The following is a 22,152-nucleotide window of genomic DNA, read 5'->3' as shown; positions in this document are numbered from 1 at the left end:
TATTTATTGGAAATGAAACCCATAAGGCACACAAAAATAGAATGAGAAGCATTATTATAGAATGGAACATCTTAAGCATTACTAACATAGCATGTGAGATAAAATAATTCAATTCAATAAACACTGTTTGAAGGCTCATCCGGGCTAAATAAATGATACAGGTGGTGGTGGTGACGGGATACGGGAGGAAGGGGAAGATAAATAATAAGGAAGGTTTGGTTCACTCCCTTTTATTTTTATTTATCTATTTAAAAAATTTTAAGTTTACTTATTTATTTTGAGGGAGAGAGAGAGAGAGAGAGAGGACAAAAAAAAAAAAAGAAAACACAAGCAGGGGAGGGTCACAAAGAAGCAGAGGCCAAATCCCAAGCAGGCTCCACACCATCAGCGCAGAGCCCGATGTGGGGCCCAAACCGACCAACCATGAGATCATGACCCCAGCCAAGGTCAAGAGTTGGACGCCTGACTGTGCTATCCAGGTGCCCCAAGATTCACCCCCTTTAAAGAGAAGCTCAGTGCAATTAGGTATTTGTTAATAGATTTATTCCAACCCAGCCCATCATGGTCTCTTTTTGGGAATTTCTATAGCTCTGTTTTAGTATACTGCCTACTTGGCCTGTGCTCTCTTACTGCACTGACATAAACATACAAATCTTTTCTCTCAAGAAACAAAAAATCATTAGCTCTAAGAGGAAGATCTTATAACCCTAATACTCTTTAGCTTTTATTTATTCCTCAAGCAACATGTAATAAAATGTTATTCACATATAAGATGCTCAGTTTGTTGACCAAAGGAAAGAAACAAGGTTCTAGTTCTGAGCACTTAATTTTATATTAGTTACTAGTTATTATGCCCTAGAAGATAAGTCACAATCTCATTCTACTGTGCTTATCCTAATGGATTCCTTACACAGTCCCCCCCTTGTAATTCATAATCTAATTCTCAGGTTTTATCAGAGTAACTTGGTTTTTAAGCAAAGATTCTTCTATTAACCTCTTTTAAAATGGAAAACAGGGCTTATTCTTTGCAATTCTTTTTTTTTTTAATTTTTTTTTAACATTTATTTATTTTTGAGACAGAAAGAGAGCATGGACAGGGGAGGGTCAGAGAAAGATGGAGACACAGAATCTGAAACAGGCTCCAGGCTCTGAGCCGTCAGCACAGAACCCGACGCGGGGCTCGAACCCACGGACCGCGAGATCATGACTTGAGCTGAAGTCGGACACCTATCCGACTGAGCCACCCAGGCGCCCCTATTCTTTGCAATTCTAAGAAACAAGAACTTAGGGCAGAAGTAATATGAAAGACATTTTCACTCACAGAAGGATGAACTTGTAAAAAGCCAGGGTGAGAAAACAAAAGAAAGCAACCCCTCCCACCCAAATTTGGAAAGAACAATGTTAAGAGCAGTAAATTTTAGGGGGCGCCTAGGTGGCTCAGTGGGTTAAGCGTAGGACTTAGGACTTCGGCTCAGGTCATGATCTTGCTTTATGTGAGTTTGAGCCTTGCATTGCGTTCTGTGCTGACAGCTCAGAGCCTGGAACCTGCTTCGGATTCTGTGTCTCCCTCTCTCTCTCTGCCCCTCCCCTGCTCACGTTCTGCCTCTTTCTTTCTCTCAGAAATAAACAAACATTAAAGGCCAGGTGTGTTAAGACTGGACTTGTCCTACAAATGCATTCGTCTCAATTTGGCTATCTCTGGCTATCTCTCTTTAGATTCTGTCTCCTCTCTTTCTGCCCCTCCCCCACTTGCTCGACTGCTCTCTCTCTCAAAAATAAACGTTAAAAAAAAAAAAAGAGTAGTGAACTTTAAGCCATTGACAGTATTCCCACAGAAGACAACTATGGTTATTCATTCATGATACTTTGGAGGGGCCTCTTACAGTCTTGACTAAATGTTCTCTGATACCTTTAAAATGTGACAGTCTACTATTCTACAAATATTTTTTCTTAACCTCTCAACAGGATACTATACACTCATGAAATAGATACTAGTATTACAGGGGCATGAACTGATAATAAGTAGAAATTTGAAAGTTATAGTGTGGAGGCGCCTAGGTGGCTCAGTCGGTGAAGCGTCCAGCTTCAGCTCAGGTCATGATCTCATAGTTTGTGGATTCCAGCCCTGTGTTGGGCTCTGTGCTGACAGCTCAGAGGCTGCAGCCTGTTTCCGATTCTGCTTCTCCCTCACTCTCTGCCCCTGCCCCGCTCATGGTTTGTCTCTCTCTCTCTCTCAAAAATAAACAAACATTAAAAAAAAAAAAAGTTGTTGTGTGGACAAATGGATTTGTATCTGTTTCAAATGTACAAGAGTTCAGGTTTAGATTCAGGTTTTTTTTTTTTTTTTTTTTTTTTCAGCAGGGACACACTGGAAAGCTTGGCCTTCTGCCAACTTCAAGTATTTAAAGTCAGGTGGAACTAGGAACTCATCGTGTAACCATCAATGATTTCCCATCATTCTTAGGACAAAGTCCGGATCCTTAAACCATAGCCAGTTTACCTTTATCAACATGACCGTAGACGAGGTGCCTAAGTGGCTCAGTCGGTGAAGCATCTGCCTTCAGCTCAGGTCATGATCTCACAGTTTGTGAGTTCAAGCCCCATGTCAGGCTCTGTACTGACAGCTTGGAGCCTGGAGCCTGCCTTGGATTCTTTGTCTCTCTCTCTCTCTCTCTCTCTCTCTCTCTCTCTCTATGCCCCTCCCGTTTGTTCTCTGTCTCTCTCAAAAATAAACAAACATTAAAAAAATTAAACATTAAAAAAATTAAACAAACATGACCCTGGCGACCTCTAGCATTTCATTCTGAGAAGTAATGCCTCCACCCTCTTCTTTTGCTTCACTGAGAGAACCAATTTTAGAACCTTTCACACGTACTGCCTCCTCTGTCTGGACTCCCCTCTCACTTTCATTCCCTCAACTTTATGTGGTTAATTGTTGCCAACCTTTCAGACTTCACCTTAAATATAACTGCATTTTGCATTCATTTCATAAATATTTATTCAGGGGTTATTATATGCTTGTAAGCACTTCCTCAGGGAAGCCTTCTCTGACTTCTCAGACTATTAGATTCTGTTACTGCAGATTATGTTTTTCCTTTCTCCTATGGACCACAACCATAATTATTTGTGTAATTCTTTACCTAATGTGGGTCCTTTCTGCTAAGCTTCATGAGGACAAGGACAATGTCTACTATATTCATCTTCGCATTCCCACTGCTAAGCATAGCACCTGGTATCTATTTTTGGTGGTTCAAAAATACCCATAGAATAAATAAATGAAGGTAAGGCAAATTAAAGCAAGGAAGAAACTTTGTCAGCAAATAATCTTGGGCAGCAAGAAGTCACAAAAATGACTGAGGAGCGACTAAGTCTTGGGGCTTCCATCAGACGCTATGTGATGGCTTCATTCACTGCCAGAAGGATAGGAACCTTCTCACTAAATGGCAAAAGATATAAAATTCAAGCTGCTAAGAAGAACACTGAATTGCACAGGAGAAACAGCCAGGAAGGGGGACTAAAGAAAGAACAGGAATTTGGAAAGAGGATGAAGGAACAAAAAACAACAAAACCCAATTCAACAGTGACAAGAAAGGCAGTAGCTTGGAAATGAAGAGGGAATGGTGAGGCCATAAGTAGTCAACACTCCACTGTGAACAACACAAGACAACAGCCAGCCACACAATGGTAGAATAGCTTTAGTAGTTAGAAGCACATGACCACAGGTACTCTAAACACACAACATAGTTCTATGGTCTGAGAAGCATTTGCTAAATACTAGTTTCAAATGGCCTCAGCTATGCTCAAGTCCTTTGCTAGATGTGCTACATAAATCCTCTGGGCCTTGGTGACAGGATTCATTGCTAAGCCAGCATACTATAGAGCAAGGGTTGGGAAACTATGGCCTGCGGGCCAGATTCACCTAGAAGCCTGTTTATGTAGTTTTATTGAACTACAGCCACGTTCATTTATAAACATATTGTCTATGGCTGTTATTATGCTCAACAGCAGAGTTGAGTTGTTATGACAGGGAATGTATGGTCTGCAAAGCCTAAAACACTTATTATCTGGTCCTCTACAGAAAGTTTGTCAACCCCTTACTATAGAATATAATAGTCTGTATACGATCTTCCACATAAGCAGCAAAATAGGAATTAGGAGTGCTTTTGAAGCCACCTTGTGATATGTAATTCATATCTTCTCAAAAGAAGGGAGGAGGGTGGAATCCTAAAAAAGGTGTATTAACTAAAAGAAAAAAATAGTGATTTCTATTTAAAGACAATGGTCAAGTTTTTGTGGCAACAGGTTTCTTACAAACCAATGTGCCTGAAAAACATAATAATTAGTGATAACAATAGTTACTACCACTTACTGAACCCCTACTACATGTCAGGCACTCATTGCTGTCGGTCGTAATTCTCACGATAGCTCGGCAAGGTAAGCGTGATCATTCCAAGCATTATTTTCCAACTAAATACACTGAGGTTCAGCTAGTCTGAATAATGAAACTAAGTCACATAGTAAGTGGCTAAATTGGGATTTCAACCCACCTTGTAAGAATCCAAGAAATGTGTTATTTTCACTAGGTCTCAGTGTCTTTTTGACAACCTGGTGCATTTTATGATAGATTGTACTGGGATTAAAAAAAAAAAAAAAAAAAAAAGGTGGGAGGGGTCCTGGCTGGCTTGGTCAGAGGAGTCTGTGGCTCTCAATCTCAAAGTTGTGAGTTCAAGCCCGACACTGGGTGTGAAGATTACTTAAAAATGGATAAACTTAACTAAATAAATAAACTTTAAAATGAAAAAAAAAAAGCAGCAGCAACAGCTTCAGAAGAGTAAATATGCCTGCCTTCCCCTAACAGCTATGACAACATTCATTTATTAACAGATAAACAATGAGTGAACATGGAAGAAGAAAAGTCCAGGCAAAAAAACCCTACATAAAGGCATGTTTTGGGGTTTTGTTTTGTTTTGTTTTCCTGGAGAATTAATTTCTGAGCACAATAAATGCCCTGACGAGGCTAATGGACCATTTGCCAGCTTCTATCATAACCTCTATAGGTAAACTAAGTTAAGCATCTGTAGGTTAAACAAATGAACATCATATTAACCTCTCTTGAAATAATCTTGAAAAATAAAATTTTTGCTGACTGGCCAATTTCAGTGTCCAAGGTTTTCAGAAGATTCTTGCATGTAACTAGTTCTCTCAGTGGAAAATTAATTTAGCAAAAGATAATTTATAGAATAGACTTCACAACTATGGAACTGTAGAGCTTGATCCAGGAAAAAGGGACAGTGCCGGTAACATTATCATCTTCCTCCTTTGTGATGTTACCCTAGCAATTTAAATTACAAATTAGGGAGCTTTTAAAAAAAATGCAGTATTATAGAAGTAATGTCATAAGGAAAGGGTACAACATTATCCACAAGTTTCAAGGTAATTTCAATATTAAAAGTACAATTTAAAGTATTGCAAACATACAGAAAACTTGGAAAAATCATTAACTTCCAGTTTTATATGCAGCAGTTTGGTCTTTTTTTTTTTTTCATGTAAAAAAATACTCTTCTTTTATATATGCATTAACAAGATTAATGCTAAGGAGATATATAGCAAAGCTGTCAAAAAGGTACTTGAATGGTCTATTGCACTAGCAATATAATACATTTTGAATAATTGTTGATAAGTTAAATGTCCTTGGTAACAATTTTACTTAATGAATATTAACTGAGCAGGTAATACCATTCTTCTCTGAATCTAAGATGCTACTGACTATAAAATATACACTGTTTTATGTATAACTTGGGGAAAAATGCCGCCAATTATAATTATAAAATGCGATTGCCTGTAAAATAACCACCAGTTTCAAAGAGATGTTAAAATGTCAATTAAAATCTTGGATGAAATATGACATATATTATGATTGCGTTGATAATGGCCAACATTTATTGAGTACAGTATATAGAGATTATAATAAGAAGAACTTTAAATTCAGATTTTCATTTAATCCAGACAATTCTAGTAAGGTAGGAGATCTTATTACACAAATTTCATAGAGAGTTCAAACAATTTGACCAAAGTCACGCAACTAAGAAATGCCAGAGCTAGAATTAGAACTCAAGTTTGTCTGCCCAAAGTCTATGCTTGTAAGTGTAGTTCATTTTATAAAAGGCAATCAGAGTTAGGCTGATACAGAGACAGTGTTTTCATACATACTTTAATTCATTTTTATAAAAAAATAAAATCAAAAATTAAGCACAAACCAGGGCCTCTCTCAAGAGAGGAAGTACTAGAAGCATCTCCTGGGATGACTCTTTGTTTCACCCGGTGTGAACTTCTGTTTGAAACTTCAGTCACTACTACATCTACATAGTACAAAAACTGATGTAATGGTGATCTTGAATTATCATAAAAGGGTATATTCTGCTTGCTTTATTTAAGAAGGCTGGAAAGGGTAGAATCTATACTACATTTAGAAAGGTTATGGTAAGAAAAAAAATTGTAAAAACAATGGGTGGACGCTAAGAAGCTGTGAAATTCAACTTGGGTAGTACATCCTCTTAAATTTTCATAACTGAGGAGATGCTGCTACGGTTTCAGTGTTTTAAGTATAATTTTGGTTCACTTTGGAATATAAATGACAAAGGAATAATCCTATGTACGAATGCCATTAGCTGTTATTGAGCATTTGCTATGTGCCAGGCATTATGCTAAACACTTTACATGTGTTATTTTACTGAAGTCCAGCAATATCTATTGATAAATATTGTTATTTTCACTTACATGAGAAACTGAGGCTCAAGGAAGTTAAGAAAGCTGTTCAGGCTCTCACGCTAAGGATGAACATGTTATGCAACTCCAAAAGGTGTCACTCACATCCTAGACTATGTGAATGCCCCCTGGTGTTATGTGTAGCCACATGGGGTGGTCCTGCCCACTAAGTGTTGGTGAAGCCAAAATTCAAATCCAGGTGTCTAATTTTGAAATTTACTCTATACTGCTAACTCCATGCTAAGCAGAGGGTAGGGTTTTTGTTGTTGTTGTTTAATCAAAGGAATTTAATTTCTCGTTTGTAAGAAGTTAAATTCTTTAATATTTCAAATATGTAAAAACATGCAGATTATGACACCTACCACTTAGATTTATCAGTATTTTGCCATATTTGTTTTTTTCTTCCAAATAAAGTAAGAAAGTAGATATATCTTTATTCTCCCTCCTCCTTCCAGAGAATTTTCTATTCTGAAGTTACATTTTACATCTATGTTCTTATGTTTTATTAGTATATGTATACTAATACACACTCATAAACAATATAAAGTGTTTATAAAACTTTCATAATTGCCATCATACTGTACCTATACTTCTGCAACTTTGTTAAATATTCAATGTTATGATTTTGAGATTTATCTATGATGATACATGTAGATCCAGTTCATCCTTAACTGTGATAGAGCATTCCATGATTAATTTATCCATTCCTCACTGGGTAAGAATTCAGGTTGTGTCAACATTTTCTAGCTTCTACACCAGCTTGCATTATCGTACACATTTCCAGTGCACGTGCGTAAATATTTATTTAAGAAATATGCTTAGAAGTGAAATGTTGGGTCACTGAGACTGCCCCTCATCAACTTTACTAGATGTTGCCAATTTATACTCCAAAGTCATTATACCAATTTACATTTCTACCAATAGTGTGTGCGTTGCTGTTTCCTTAGCAGCTTCCCCAAATTTATTATCCTCAGACTCAAGAACTTTTGCCAGTCTGATAAATGTGAAAGGGTTTTAACTTGCATCTCCCTTATTACTAGTGAGTCTCAGTACCTTTGAAGGTTTGATGTCCATTTAGATTTCCTTTTCAATGAACTGGCTAATTATGTTCTTTGCCCATTTTTCTACTGGCTGTTTGTTCTTATATTTATTCATTTATTTTATGTTTATTAATTTTTGAGAGAGAGAGGGAGGGGGAGAGAGACACAAGAGGATCTGAAATGGGCTCTCAGCTGACAGCAGAGAGCCTGATGCAGGGCTTGAACTCACAAACTGTGAGGTCATAACCTGAGCTGAAGTAAGATGCTTCACTGACTGAGCCACCCAGGTGCCCCTCTTTTTATTTTTGATAAAGAAATGTGATAAAGAAATTATAAGAGGTCTTTATATGTTCTGGACCAATACTCTGTTGGTTAGATATGTTTTAACTACTTTCTATTAGCCTCTGGCTTGTGTTTTCATTTTTGTACCTTACATAGCTTTGTATTTCAAAGTACTAAAAGTTATCATATTTGTCACTGTTTTCAAAATACTTTTAGAAAAATTATTCCCACACCCATAAAGGTGTATACTCCTATAGTAACAACAGTAACAATAATTACATTTATATAGTGCTTATTTAAATTTTTTTTTTTTACATTTATTTATTTTTGAGAGACAGAGCATGAGCATGAGCAGGGGAGGGGCAGAAGGAGAGGGAGACACAGAATCAGAAGCAGGCTCCAGGCTCTGAGCTGTCAGCACAGAACCCGATGCGGGGCTCGAACCCATGAACTGTGAGATCATGACCTGAGCCGAAGTCGGACGCCCAACCGACTGAGCCAGCCAGGCGCCCCTAGATAGTGCTTATTATATGACATGCCATGTTTTAAGTATTTCACGTATCTATACTTTTTGAGTATAGTTGACATACTAATTTATATAATTAGGTTTTATTGTCTGTTCTATTGGATATTAGCCTCTCCCTACATTGACACTGTATTGATTTAATTATGATGGTATGGATTTTGGCACAGTGATTTTTCTGTCCAAATTCTACTTCTTCAAAATTGTCTAGGCTAGTTTTGGCCCTATGACTTTTAGGACTACTTTGTCAAGTTCTACATACTATTGTTGGAAGTGCATCAGGTGTCCCATTTAAAGTATGCATATATTTCTGAGTCCCCCGCCCCCATCATTGTGAGTAAATTAGGTTAATTTCTCTTTCAGTGGAAGAGAGAATAACACAATATTAGAATGTGAAGAAGAAATATATTTCCTCAATATCCTTTAACAGAGGACCAGTCAAATTGATTATGGTATATCCTTAATAGTGGAGTAAGATGATACAGTGAAAAATGAAAAACAGGTTTAAGTTACTAACATAAAACAGATCTCCAAGATGTCGTTAAGTGAAAAATCAAAGTACCACTCATATGTTAATTTGGGTGGGAAAAGGAATATAATAGATGTATATCTATATTTGTTTGTACATTTGTAAAGAAACTCTGGAAAGATATAAAAGAAATTAGTAACGGTGTCCCGTGTGTACTGGCAGAGGTGGGAAAGGAAATGGGGAAATAGGGCCAGAGGTTGAAGAAGTTCTTTCACTGCATGTCTTTATATATTTTTTGATTTACAAACCATGTGAATATTACGTATTTTTTCAAAATTAAGTACATATTCTCTCTTCCATGATTCAGTTTTTAAAAAAATTAATATTTCCTTAAGGTAAAAAAAAGAGACAAGTCATGTATATTTATCATATGTTTCTTTGTTCAAGGAAGGGGTCAATGAAGCAGTTGGGACATGGAATACCAAGTATCTCAAGTTGTCTTCACAAGCCAAACATTTTAGGAAAAATAAAACTATAGTCTGAGAATCAAACTGGAACTCAGAAATTCTTACAGGATCAATTTGGATACCAGAATGGAGGAAAAAAACCAAAACAAAACAAAACTAGATGAAGAAATTTTTAAAAACAAATGTTAAAAAAGTAAAGGTATTTATATAAATTTTAAATTAAAAAAATCTAGATAAAGTCAGTCTTGTGCTGGAGCCAGCTCTCACTGGTCTCCCGAAGGTCAAATGGGCATACCTTTCTCCAACTCCACAGTAACCCAATCTCCCCCTCCCCCACCACCTGAGAACCATTGGTTAAATTTGCCAGTATAGGACAGCAACATGCAGAAGAATGAAACTAGACCACTTTCTTGCACCATTCATAAAAATTAACTCAAAATGGATAAAGGACTTGAATGTGAGACAGGAAACCATCAAAACCCTAGAGGAGAAAACAGGAAGAGACTTCTCTGACCTCAGCCACAGCAATTTCTTACTTGACACATCCCCAAAGGCAAGGGAATTAAAAGCAAAAATGAATTATTGGGACCTCATGAAGATAAAAAACTTTTGCACAGCAAAGGAAACAATCAACAAAACTAAAAGGCAACCAACGGAATGGGAAAAGATATTTGCAAATGATATATCAGACAAAGGGCTAGTATCCAAAATCTATAAAGAGCTCACCAAACTCCACACCCGAAAAACAAATAATCCAGTGAAGAAATGGGCAGAAAACATGAATAGACACTTCTCTAAAGAAGACATCCGGATGGCCAACAGGCACATGAAAAGATGCTCAACGTCGCTCCTCATCAGGGAAATACAAATTAAAACCACACTCAGATATCACCTCACGCCAGTCCGAGTGGCCAAAATGAACAAATCAGGAGACTACAGATGCTGGAGAGGATGTGGAGAAACGGGAACCCTCTTGCACTGTCGGTGGGAATGCAAACTGGTGCAGCCACTCTGGAAAACAGTGTGGAGGTTCCTCAAAAAATTAAAAACAGACCTACCCTATGACCCAGCAGTAGCACTGCTAGGAATTTACCCAAGGGATACAGGAGTGCTGATGCATAGGGGCACTTGTACCCCAATGTTTATAGCAGCACTCTCAACAATAGCCAAATTGTGGAAAAAGCCTAAATGTCCATCAACTGATGAATGGATAACGAAACTGTGGTTTATATACACAATGGAGTACTACGTGGCAATGAGAAAGAATGAAATATGGCCCTTTGTAACAACGTGGATGGAACTGGAGAGTGTGATGCTAAGTGAAATAAGCCATACAGAGAAAGACAGATACGGTATGTTTTCACTCTTATGTGGATCCTGAGAAACTTGACAGAAACCCATGGGGGAGGGGAAGGAAAAAAAAAGAAAAAAAAGAGGTTAGAGTGGGAGAGAGAGCCAAAGCATAAGAGACTCTTAAAAACTGAGAACAAACTGAGGGTTGATGGGGGATGGGAGGGAGGGAAGGGTAGGTGATGGGCATTGAAGAGGGCATCTTTTGGGATGAGCACTGGGTGTTGTATGGAAACTAATTTGACAATAAATTTCATACAATAAAAAAAATAAAAAAATAAAAAAATAAATTTGCCAGTATACCTTTGGATAAGGGTGACTTTAAGATACACTAAAGTTCAAAATACACAATCAGAAAAATAAGAATCTGTGGCATGTTAGACAATTTTAGATAAATGGATAAATGCAACAATGTTTGGGGAACAACTTTAAAGCCGAGGGCATCTGAGTTTCTAACTTCTATCTAACATGAAGTCTCTGAGGTTGCTCTTTAAATGGGTCAAATATAGATTTTATAGTCAGATCTTTGATAAGCCTGCTATTACTTTTTCAGATTTCCTCTTTACAAGTTGGACTGTAAATTACTACTGGGAAGGAGGACATAAATTATCATTCGTGATATGGAGAATGGATATTTTTCAAATATTAACACTTATTACTATTGTATATTCCCACATTTGTTACTTGCTATGTATGCTCAAACTTTTTTATTTATTTGTTTATTTATTTATGTATTTATTTTTTAATTAAATTTTTTTGAGGTTTATCTTTGAAAGAGAGACAGAGCATGAGTGCGAGAGGGGCAGAAAGAGAGGGAGACACAGAATTCAAAGCAGGCTCCAAGCTCTGAGCTGTCAGCACAGAGCCAGGACTCGAATTCATGAACCGCAAGATCATGACCTGAACCAAAGTTGGTTAACCAACTGAGCCACCCAGGCATCCCTCAAACTCTTTTAAGTTAGTAATAAAATGTAGCAGAGAGAAAGCAATCTTCTGATGTTATACAAAAGCATAGGAAAAAATATAACAATTCACAGTGCCTGGCCCACATATAACAGTAGCCTATTAAATTATACATAGATGGATGAATGAATTCATAATCATAATCAGGAGTGTTTCTCAAAAGTATAATACAAACAACTCTTTTACTCACCCAATTCAATACAGGTGATTCCAAGTGACCAAATATCAACTTTCCCATCATACTGTCCTTCGTCCATAGCTAAGATCACCTCTGGAGCCATCCTGCCAATTGCAATGTGCAAAATTCATATTGCAAATTAAAAACAAAATTCGTCTAATAAAGTGAAACAGCTGTTTGAGCATATTCTAAAGTTTTATCTGATAAGGATATTATTTCCTTACACAAATCATTGGGAAAAATGCTGTTCAAAATATAGCCAATATCCTCAATGATTTACATGAAACAACACATTATTTTTAAAAAATCCTGGTTCCACCATTAACTATCATTTTATCTCAGCAAAATTACATAACCTTCCTGTATATCACTTTTTCCATCTGTAATGTGGAGAGAATTCTAGTAGCTACCTCAGAAAGATTTGTAAAGGATTAATATGTATGAAACACTAAAAGAAATAACTATAGACAACAGGAAAAATACTTATGGAGCTATTTAAAACAATATAATCAGCTATTTCAAAGATACTACAATGTAGAAAATAAACAAACAGGCTATGGTAATGGATACTGTTTGTCCATAATGGATTTTCATAGGAGGGGAGGGGCCTTATCAGTTTAATATGCTTTGTTTTCTGTTAGTGTAAGTGGCTGCTTAGTAAATGCTACTTGATGATCATTGACAGAAAAAAAATTCAAATAGTAGCTAACTTTTTTTAGTAGGTAAGTAATTATCCAGGTATATAAGTCATTCTCCAAGGTACAATGAAATTCCAATGTATCTGTGTAAGGAAGAAAAGGAATCTTGAATAGATGGGGGTGAAATTTTAAGTCAGAATGACAAGTTAGGTAAAGTTTCAGGAAACTTAACAAAGTTCTTTAGAGATGTTGGATAGAAATGGGCAGAGGACATGTCTTCTTTCCAAAGACCTTTCTTTGGCTAATAGATGGCTAACAGACACCATGAAAAGATGCTCAACATCACTCATCATCAACATCATTCATCATCAGATCAAACCTACAATGAGATACCACCTCACATCTGTCAGAATGGCTAACGTTAACACCTCAGGAAACAACAGATGTTGGTGAGGATGCAGAGAAAGGGGAACACTTTGGCACTGTTGGTGGGAATGCAAACTGGTGCAGCCACTCTGCAACACAGTATGGAGGCTCCTCAAAAAACTAAAAATAGAACTACCCTATGACCCAGCAACCGTACTATTAGGTATTTATCCAAAGGATACAAAAATGCTGATTCAAAGGGGTACATGCACCCCAGTGTTTATACCAGCACTATCAACGGCCAAATTATGGAAAGAGCCCAAATGTCCATGAATGGATGAAGAAGATATGGTGTATATATATATATACAATGGAATATTACTTGGGGATTAAAAAGAATGAAATCTTGCCATCTGCATCAACATGGATGGAACTACAGGGTATTAGGCCAAGCGAAATAAGTCAGTCAGGGAAAGACAAATATCACATGACTTCACTCATGTGGAATTTAAGAAACAAAACAGATCAACATCGGGGAAGAGAAGGAAAAATAAGATAAAAAGAGAGAGAGAGAGAAATCATAACAGATTCTTAAATACAGAGAACAAACTGAGGGTTGCTGGAGGGGAGGAGAGTGGGGGGATGGGCTAAATATGATGGGCATTAAGGAAGGCACTTGCTGGGATGAATCACTGGGTTCTACTCCTGAAACCGATACTACACCATATGTTAGCTAACTTGAATTTAAATAAATTAATTCAAAACAAAACAAAAACAAGAACCTGGATTTCTTTCATTAGAAAGTAATATTTCTACTTATTGGCTAGTTAGAGGTTAAAGAGAATACCTTGTCCTTGTCTAGACATTCTGCCTCAAGAGAAAAGTTCAAAAGAAACTTAAATGAAATCTAAAACCTGAGCTTGGTCAATGAGTTGATAATCCTGCTCAGTTTACACCCAGTGACATCAACCTTATTTGAACAAGTTAAAGTCACTGGAAATTTTATACTAAGAGTGTTTCTTTTTTTGCTAGTGAGTTTTCTATCCTTCTTTAATGAAATCTCATTTGGGGCACATGGTGAGACATTGTCAAAAAACCAAACCAAAACAAACCAGTGCTATGAGTCCATCTTGTTCATGTATGCACGTTTTAAAATTCTAGTTTTAAAATTCTACATACCAGTAAGGTGTGCCCACAAAGGAGTTGGCAGGAGAGGCCATTGAGGCAGATCCAAAATCAGCTAGTTTCACCTGACCTGGCTCTGTTAGAAGAATATTTCCAGCTTTAATATCCCTATAGGAAAAAATAAGAGGGTTAGAAAATTACTTTTCAACTCTGATTATGGAATACATCAGAGCATGCAATTAATAAGACAAAAAGTTTATTTAAAAAAAGCTTGCTCAGATTGCCAGAAGGGGATTTAGTAATTATTGCATGTTATAAGGGGGCCCAGATTCCTGGGTATACTTACAGGTAGGTCATAGTAATTACTAAAAGGTAGAGCTTTCTTTAGAGGGAGGGAATGCAAAGAGAAAAGGCAGACATGGCAGACAAGGAAATCCATTCAATTACTACACTCAAAAAAGCATATTCTCAGATGCTGATCCAGTCGTCAACGGTATTCCTTATGCTGGGAAAATTGGCACCATTTGTAACTGCCTTTTTTTTTTTTTTTTTCCAAATTACATAAGGTTTTTAGAGTCTAAACAAACCTTCAATAACTCTTTAATCTACCTACCAATAAACCTCAACTACACACATACCTTTTCTTTCTTGCCTGTGACCCTTTCTCTCTGCCTTAATTGTAACTGCAACTCTAAGGCATTTGAGGGTACATGTTATATAGAAGGTGTTATTTTAAAAATAACACTGTACAGTAAAAAGAAGACCCTGAAAGATCAAAACAAACAAGGATTAGGGATTAGGAAATTGCATTTCTATTGTATTATGACAAAGAATCGCAAGTGGTTATTACTAAATCTATTAGATATTTTATGCAGCAAAAAGCTTTTGAAATATGATTTAAAAAATTCATTGTTTAGGATGATAATTTAGAATGAAAGCATGTGGATGTACTCTCTATTCTCTTCAAAAAAAAAGCATGAGGTGTAATGACTATTAGGAACCAAGAGTTATAAATCAATGGGCCGTGGAAAGACAAAGCAGAGAGAATGAGGAAAACTTATGTCAAGGTGAAAATGATAAGGTTCAAATGTTTGAAAACAATGTCTCCAAAAATCTTCTCTTGAAAATTCAGTTTCTTTACTCACGATGACATTAGACGTTGGCAGAGAAAACTAAAAAAACATAATTTCTCTAACAGCAGAAAAATGTCTTTTCTCTATTACTTTCAGTTAGAACACTGACTTGTCTTTTAAAGTTTATTTATTTTTGAGAGATAGAGACAGAGCATGAGGGGAGGGGCAGAGAGAGAGGGAGACACAGAATCTGAAGCAGGCTCCAGGTTCTACGCTGTCAGCACAGAGCCTGACACAGGGTTCGAACTCAAGAACTATAAGATCATGACCTGAGCCGACGTTGGAGGCTCTTAACCGACTGGACCACACAGGTGCTCCTGACTTGTCTTTAAATCAAAATAATAAAAAATCTGAGACATGGTATTTAAACAGGAAGCATATTTTAAAGGGCTTTTTTGTTTTTTCAACTTCTTTTATATATTAAAGAAGTATAATATAAAATAAGACATTAAATTAATGTGCAGATTTTGATAACACAGGCACAAAAAAAAAAAAAAAAAGAACCATGGCTTTCAATGGGAACCGGCAAAATCACATATAGACAAGTTGGCATTCGGTAATGACATTTTGGTACCAAAGATATATGTTAAAAACATTTTTTTTGGTCAAATCCATGGATGTGATGGCTAAATCTATTTCAGCAATATTTTTTAGGTGTGGCTAAGCTCATTCTTTGCTTCTAAAAATAAGCCAACTTCATAGCAGGGATTTTGGTCTGCCTATGTTGAGGAAGTTCTGCTTTTGTGGTACCAGTAACTGGTAACGGCTACTCTAGGGTGATTAAAACAGGCAAAAGGGGAAACTATGATGTAATAGTCTCATTTCTTCCTAGTAAATGGCAAAGTGTTTTCTTTTGCTTTTGAGCCATCTGAGATTCTTTACACCTACCTCATATTCCACTACTTCTTCCACTTTTCATTAAAGTAACTGTACTAGAAATTCTTTACTGAGAGAAGGAAAGATTAAGAACAACATCTTTAGTTAGGAGAAGTTAGTGGCAGGAAGTACAACGGAGGGAGGACAGTGGGGTTGTGGTAGAGAAAATACAAGGTAGAGGAAAGCCTTGGATTAAGAGTTAGGAAATCTGAGCTTCAATCTTTATTGTATAAAACCTGTGAAACTATGGGCAGTTATTTAAATCTCTCAGAGTTACAGTTTCTGCCAAGGTAAAGACTATAATATCTTCCTACATATCTATATGGAGTATCGAAATGCACAATATTTTAAAGTGATGAAACAGCACATAATTATTTAAGATTGACTTGTTAATTTGCAATAGGAAAAGGAGAAGGAAGGGCCCCTGGGTGGCGGTGGCTCATTGGGTTAATCGTCTGAGTCTTGGTTTTGGCTCAGGTCATGATCTTACAGTTTGTGAGTTTGAGTCCTGCCCTGGGGCACTGGGAGTGAAGAGGCTGCTTAGGATTCATATTCTCTCTCTCTCTCTCTCTCCCCTCTTCTCTGCCCCTCCCCCACTCTCTCTTAAAATATAAATAAAGGAAGGGAGGAAGGGAGGAAGGGAGGAAGGAAGGAGGGAAACAAACTCAGGTAGGAAATAAATATATGCAAGGAAGGCTAATTTTTTTTCTTGGCATAGTATCAAACAATTGCTGTGCCCTTCCTCAAATTTTCCCCCAACATCCTGCCTGGAGAACAGTTAATTATAGAACAGAGGTGAGGCAAGTCTTTGGGTAAACCTGGGAGAGACCCAGAGATAGAAGCTAAATTCTGGCAACTTCTCACATCCAGAAGCAGCAGCAATCTCTTTGCTTCCTATAAATCCACAGACATCCTACAAAGTGGAGCATGCGCTCATTTTCAAGATTCCCTGAATAGGCAGTCCTGTAACTGGTCTCCAATCTTACCTATGAATCAGTGCATGAGAATGCAGGTAGGCCAGCCCCTGCAAGGCACCATGAGTAATGGCAGCGATTTCCACTTCCTGAAGTGGTTTCTTATGAACTGAGGAAGGAAAGAAAAATTTAGAAGCAGTAATGAGTTTCATTCTTCTTAGTATCTTGTACTCTCAAATGACAATTTAGGAACACATTCACCTAAATATACGGGATATATATTCCCTATAGAACTGCAGTAAGTAATTGGATAACAGGAAACCCAAGTACAAAAACAAACAAATGAACTGCTTAAAATAAAATAAAAAGAAGACTAATAGTCATCGTAATGAATTGTTAATTGATGTGTCAGTTGCAAGTCAAAGCCACCACTGATTCCAACTGGCCAGGCCCAAATTTACCAGTCCTTTCTGACATGTTAAATGCCTGGAGTGTTTTAGGTTGTATTATTCTCCTCTCCACAGAGCTTCTATAATTACCTCTTCTAACTACAGGTTTTCATTATTTGTGAAAGCAGCTAATAAGCAATTTCTATTCGGAGATCAAGGATGATATAAGAATAAAGTTTTTTTTTTTTAATGTAAATTTTTAACACAGTCTCTGTGTTACAATAGCATTTGCAGAAGAGAACTAAGCCACGATATTTGAAAGAGTTAAATATCAGTATAATTTGATACCATTTACCTCTCTTTCATACACACATAGGAATTTGATGCTTTTGGCTACATTTATTACATCACACGAGCTGAACATTTTAGTAAGTACCTGCCCTGGATGGGCCATGAACTAAAGAGTAGGAGGTCGCTAATCATTACTGAGATACTTTGAGCTACTGTGGAGATAAAGTTTGTACAGCTTATCCACACAATCCTTAAGTCTAAGTCATCCATCCATTTGCTTTGCCCAAACTGCACTTCTTTTTAAGTTTATTTATTTATTTTGAGAGCAAGCAAGAGAGAGAATGAGCAGGGGAGGGGGGGGAGAGAGAGGGAGGAAGGAAAGAACAGAGCGGGAGAGAGAGAGAGAGAGAGAGAGAGAGAGAGAGAGAGAGAGAGAGAGAGAATGAATGAGAGAATGAATGAATGAATGAATGAATGAATGAATATATCCCAAACAGGCTCCAAGGCTCCACTCTTTCAGCACAAAGTGCAATGCAGGGCTCAATCCCATTAACCCAGAGATCATGACCTGAGCAGAAATCAAGAGTTGGCTGCTTGACTGAGCCACCCAGGCAACCCCAAACTGTAGTTTGGCAACCTCAAACTACTTCTTTAATATAGGAGTAGATAATATTCTTGTCAAGGCAAAACAGAAAGGAGGGGATAATGCTTTTATTCTTACCTTCTAACAAATCAGAGGCTGAGCCTAAGCAATATTCCATCACCAACTGTAATAGATTAAAATAATAACCAGAATAATCACAGTTAATAAGAAACTGCTAAAACCAACCAAGTGACCATGAAACTAAGACTACTAGAAGAATAAGTATTCTGACCTAATTGAACCTGGATTAAATTTTGGTCATCCGACACTAACTTATTTTTATAACTTTTACCACATAGTTTTGTTATTTCCTCCTTCGAACTGCAATGTTCTAACACTATAAGTGTACTGGACATGAAATGGTCAAGCTAAGATTGCCACTTATTTACTAGTTTCCAAACTACCTTGTTGCAAAATGTTTTAAGGTAGCTAGGTTGCAGTATAAGTTAAATTTTGTAACTTGGGGAAAGTGGCAACCAAATATATGAGCCCATATAACCTATGCTGGGAAATACTAATTGAATAGAATAAACCAGTAAGTAGTAAATTTCTTATTTTCACATTTATAAACAAGAAAATATTGTTTAGAACTCAATCTAAAGACATAGCCTGCTATGTATCGTTACCTTATCTTGCAAGTCTGACATGGAATATTTAAATTTTTATCTTAAAACATTTCTTTTTTAAAAAAGCTTTTTATTGTTTATTTTTGAAAGAGACCGAGAGTGAGCAGGCAAGGGGCAGAGAGAGAAGGAGATATAGAATCCGAAGCAGGCACCAAGCTGCTAACTGTCAGCACAGAGCCTGATGCGAATTCACGAACTGTGAGATCATGACCTGAGCCGAAGTCAGATGCTTCACCAACTGAGCCACCCAGGCGCCCCTCACTTAAAACATTTCTGGAACAATATTATTAAAATACTATTGATACTTTTTGGGTTTGCAATCTTGGGAGGCTTTTTAAAAGCAAAAAGGAGAAAATTCTTTTATTCTCATCTTAGATTTTTTTTTTATGTGTCCCAGACTACTGATTTATAAACAAGATCAGACCTATGAGTGCTCAGTGACCAATCTCTACACATGTGCACGCGCACACACACACTCCTACAAATTATTTTCTTATTCTCAAAAATACCATATTTTCTTCTTGAAATACAAGTTTCCTATCATCAACTACACATAAGCAATATTAACATATTAGCTCTTTTCATTTAAAAAATTAAGGTAAAAACATAATCATGTATTATGTACTTTGTACATAATTTAGAAGAATAAGAGATAAAATTATATACTACATGATATGTAATGTTATAATCATAATATATATTATTACAGTATATAATAATCATATATTACATATGATTAATATATTGGTATTCTTCTGTATAATTCCAGTAATTCCAGGTACATGATACATATCACACATATTACATATTATTATGTATAATAGTTATATGTTTATATCTAAAATATTAAATTTTTATATACCTATATGTAATTAAATATATAACTCTACATAATAAGTTAACATTATTCCATTACAGAATAATTTAAAACAACATGAGAAATGTAGGAGTTTAAAGTTTTGACATATTATAGTTTTCTGCTTGACATTAAAAGAAGCAGAATCAGAAACATTAATTTTATTTATTTTTTAAAGAAGTATAGTTGATGTACAATATTGTATTGGTTTCAGGTATACTTCACAGTGATTCAACAATTATATACATTATGAAATGCTCACCACCCTAAATGTAGTTACTATTTGTCACCATATGAAGTTACTATAATATTATGGACTATATTGCCTATGCTGTACTTTTTATCACCATTATTTTGTAACTGGAAGTTCGTACTTCTTTTTTTTTTTTTAATGTTTATTTTTATTTCTGAGAGAGAGAGTGTGTGAGTGGGGAGGGGCAGAGAGAGAGGGAGACACAGAATGTCAAACAGGCTCCAGGCTCTGAGCTGTCAGCACAGAGCCCGACGCGGGGCTCGAACTCACGAGCTGTGAGATTGTGACCTGAGCCGAAGTCGAGCTGACTGAGCTTCTGTTTCTTAAACTAAGTATATTAGTATGCATATATAACTTCCTTTAACTAGGTATGTAGAATATTAACATAGAACTTTAAAACCAAATGGAGAGAAAATGTTTACAGTTACAGTTATATTGTTTAAAATTATATGTTAACTCTATGTTTTTGTCACGTACATTCTTTTCCCTACTGTTAGTCACACGAGGACATCTGAACTGTGGCTGGTTGTTTGCTCCTGACATTAAACAGCTCCAGTTGCTCTACTTTTAAGTGATTAGGTCTGCTTTCTAACTTCCTTATTTCTTCCTTCTGGTCACATTAGTCTTGTGGCTGTTTGTAGGCATGTCTCCAGCAGTTTAGTTCCTATGAGCTCCTTCTATTTAGCCTATCAAATCCACTGTGGACAGAGACTAGTTAACCAAGCTTACTAGCACTCTATGTAATCTCAGAGTAAATAGGCTTTAAATAAGAGCTCAGAGGATTTTCTGAAGACTCGAAACACATGAGATTTACCACTTAATTTTGTAACATTTATTCTGCATGTTTAAAATCCCTTTCTTGACTCCTTCAAGATGGTGGAGGTTGCCAGAGAACTGATTTCCACATAATGAGATACTCCTCTAATTTCTTCTGCTCAGAACAGAAGCAATGGCTCTAGATATCTTAAAAGCTTCTTGAAAAGAAATGTTTAAGTATTTTGTTGGATAGTCGATCTAGGAACAAAAATTCCATTCCCTAACTGGAGAGCACGTATAGGAAAGCACTTATGCATGGTAACTTCTTAACAAATGAATCTCAGTAAATGTTAGGTTGGACTTTAAACTGGAAGATGCAGTTTGCTAAAGCACAAAGTGTAGCTTCTTGATGGACTCAACAGTGCCTAAGGTGTTAACCTAAAAACAGAAGTGCGATCGTGTAAAAATATACTCAAAAGACAGAGTGGAACAAAAGACTTATTTCATTTTACTCATATGCTAGGCCATGTTTGAAAATACTTAGACAGTGATGGTAACACCAAGCACGATTCCAAATTTTGGGGGAATTGGAGTAGGGGGGTGAGAAATAATGAAGATAAAAATTCTAGGATGAGAATAAAAGGCTCTTTTACTTTTGCAAATAAACCATTATAAGAGGATATTAAAATTTCACTGTTTTTGATTATTTATAGAATAAAATTTCCCATAGGCTAGGCATCATATTGATCTTATAGAATGTATATACCACATGGTACACTCTGAGGTATTAACACATGTTGAATACTGATAACAAAAGTCAATGGGACAAAAATGAGGCTGACAATTTTACAGATCAAAGAGATAATGGAAAAAATAGAAAAAAAATTTTAACAGGAAATAAATAATACAGGTCCTCTGACTTACCCAAGCAGTGTGTTCTTTCAAGTAACAACCTTTATACTCAATGGTATTAGGATGCTTTAATTGTTGTAAAAATTTGACTTCCTTAAGAATATCTTGCCATTTCTATTGAAGTAATAAAGCAAATGATACAATTTTTAGACTGAAAATAGTATTTTATTAGCAACTATACATATATAATATTCTTTTTGTTATTTTAAATGCACAAAGTAAATGTTTAATAAATGAAGACGCTGTTTAAACTTGTGTTATTTAATTTTAGTACCTGTAAATGGAAATCTATTAGCAAATATAATAAATCTATTACACTAACTTATGTTCTATTCCA

General features: G+C 36.2%; 1 protein-coding gene across 4 annotated transcripts in view; it reads right to left on the bottom strand.

Moving 5' to 3' along the window:
* Positions 1-22,152, bottom strand: part of TAOK3 (TAO kinase 3) — a 180,780-nt gene that overhangs the window by 58,447 nt on the left and 100,181 nt on the right. For 3 of the 4 annotated variants that reach the window (XM_058691648.1, XM_058691650.1, XM_058691649.1), the window contains exons 5-9: positions 21,828-21,929; positions 18,491-18,536; positions 17,162-17,258; positions 14,221-14,334; positions 12,050-12,141 (exon numbers count right to left, since the gene is read on the bottom strand). In XM_058691648.1, coding sequence (XP_058547631.1) covers positions 12,050-12,141; positions 14,221-14,334; positions 17,162-17,258; positions 18,491-18,536; positions 21,828-21,929 — 451 coding nt within the window. Of the gene's footprint in view, positions 1-12,049; positions 12,142-14,220; positions 14,335-17,161; positions 17,259-18,490; positions 18,537-21,827; positions 21,932-22,152 lie in introns of those variants that run through there. The other variant, XM_058691651.1, reaches the window with a different exon arrangement.

The sequence above is a fragment of the Neofelis nebulosa genome, chromosome 11, assembly GCF_028018385.1.
Source record: "Neofelis nebulosa isolate mNeoNeb1 chromosome 11, mNeoNeb1.pri, whole genome shotgun sequence".
In the NCBI taxonomy this organism is placed as follows: Eukaryota; Metazoa; Chordata; class Mammalia; order Carnivora; family Felidae; genus Neofelis; species Neofelis nebulosa.
Note: the sequence above shows the minus strand (reverse complement) of the source record. Positions and strands in the feature narration are given on the sequence as shown.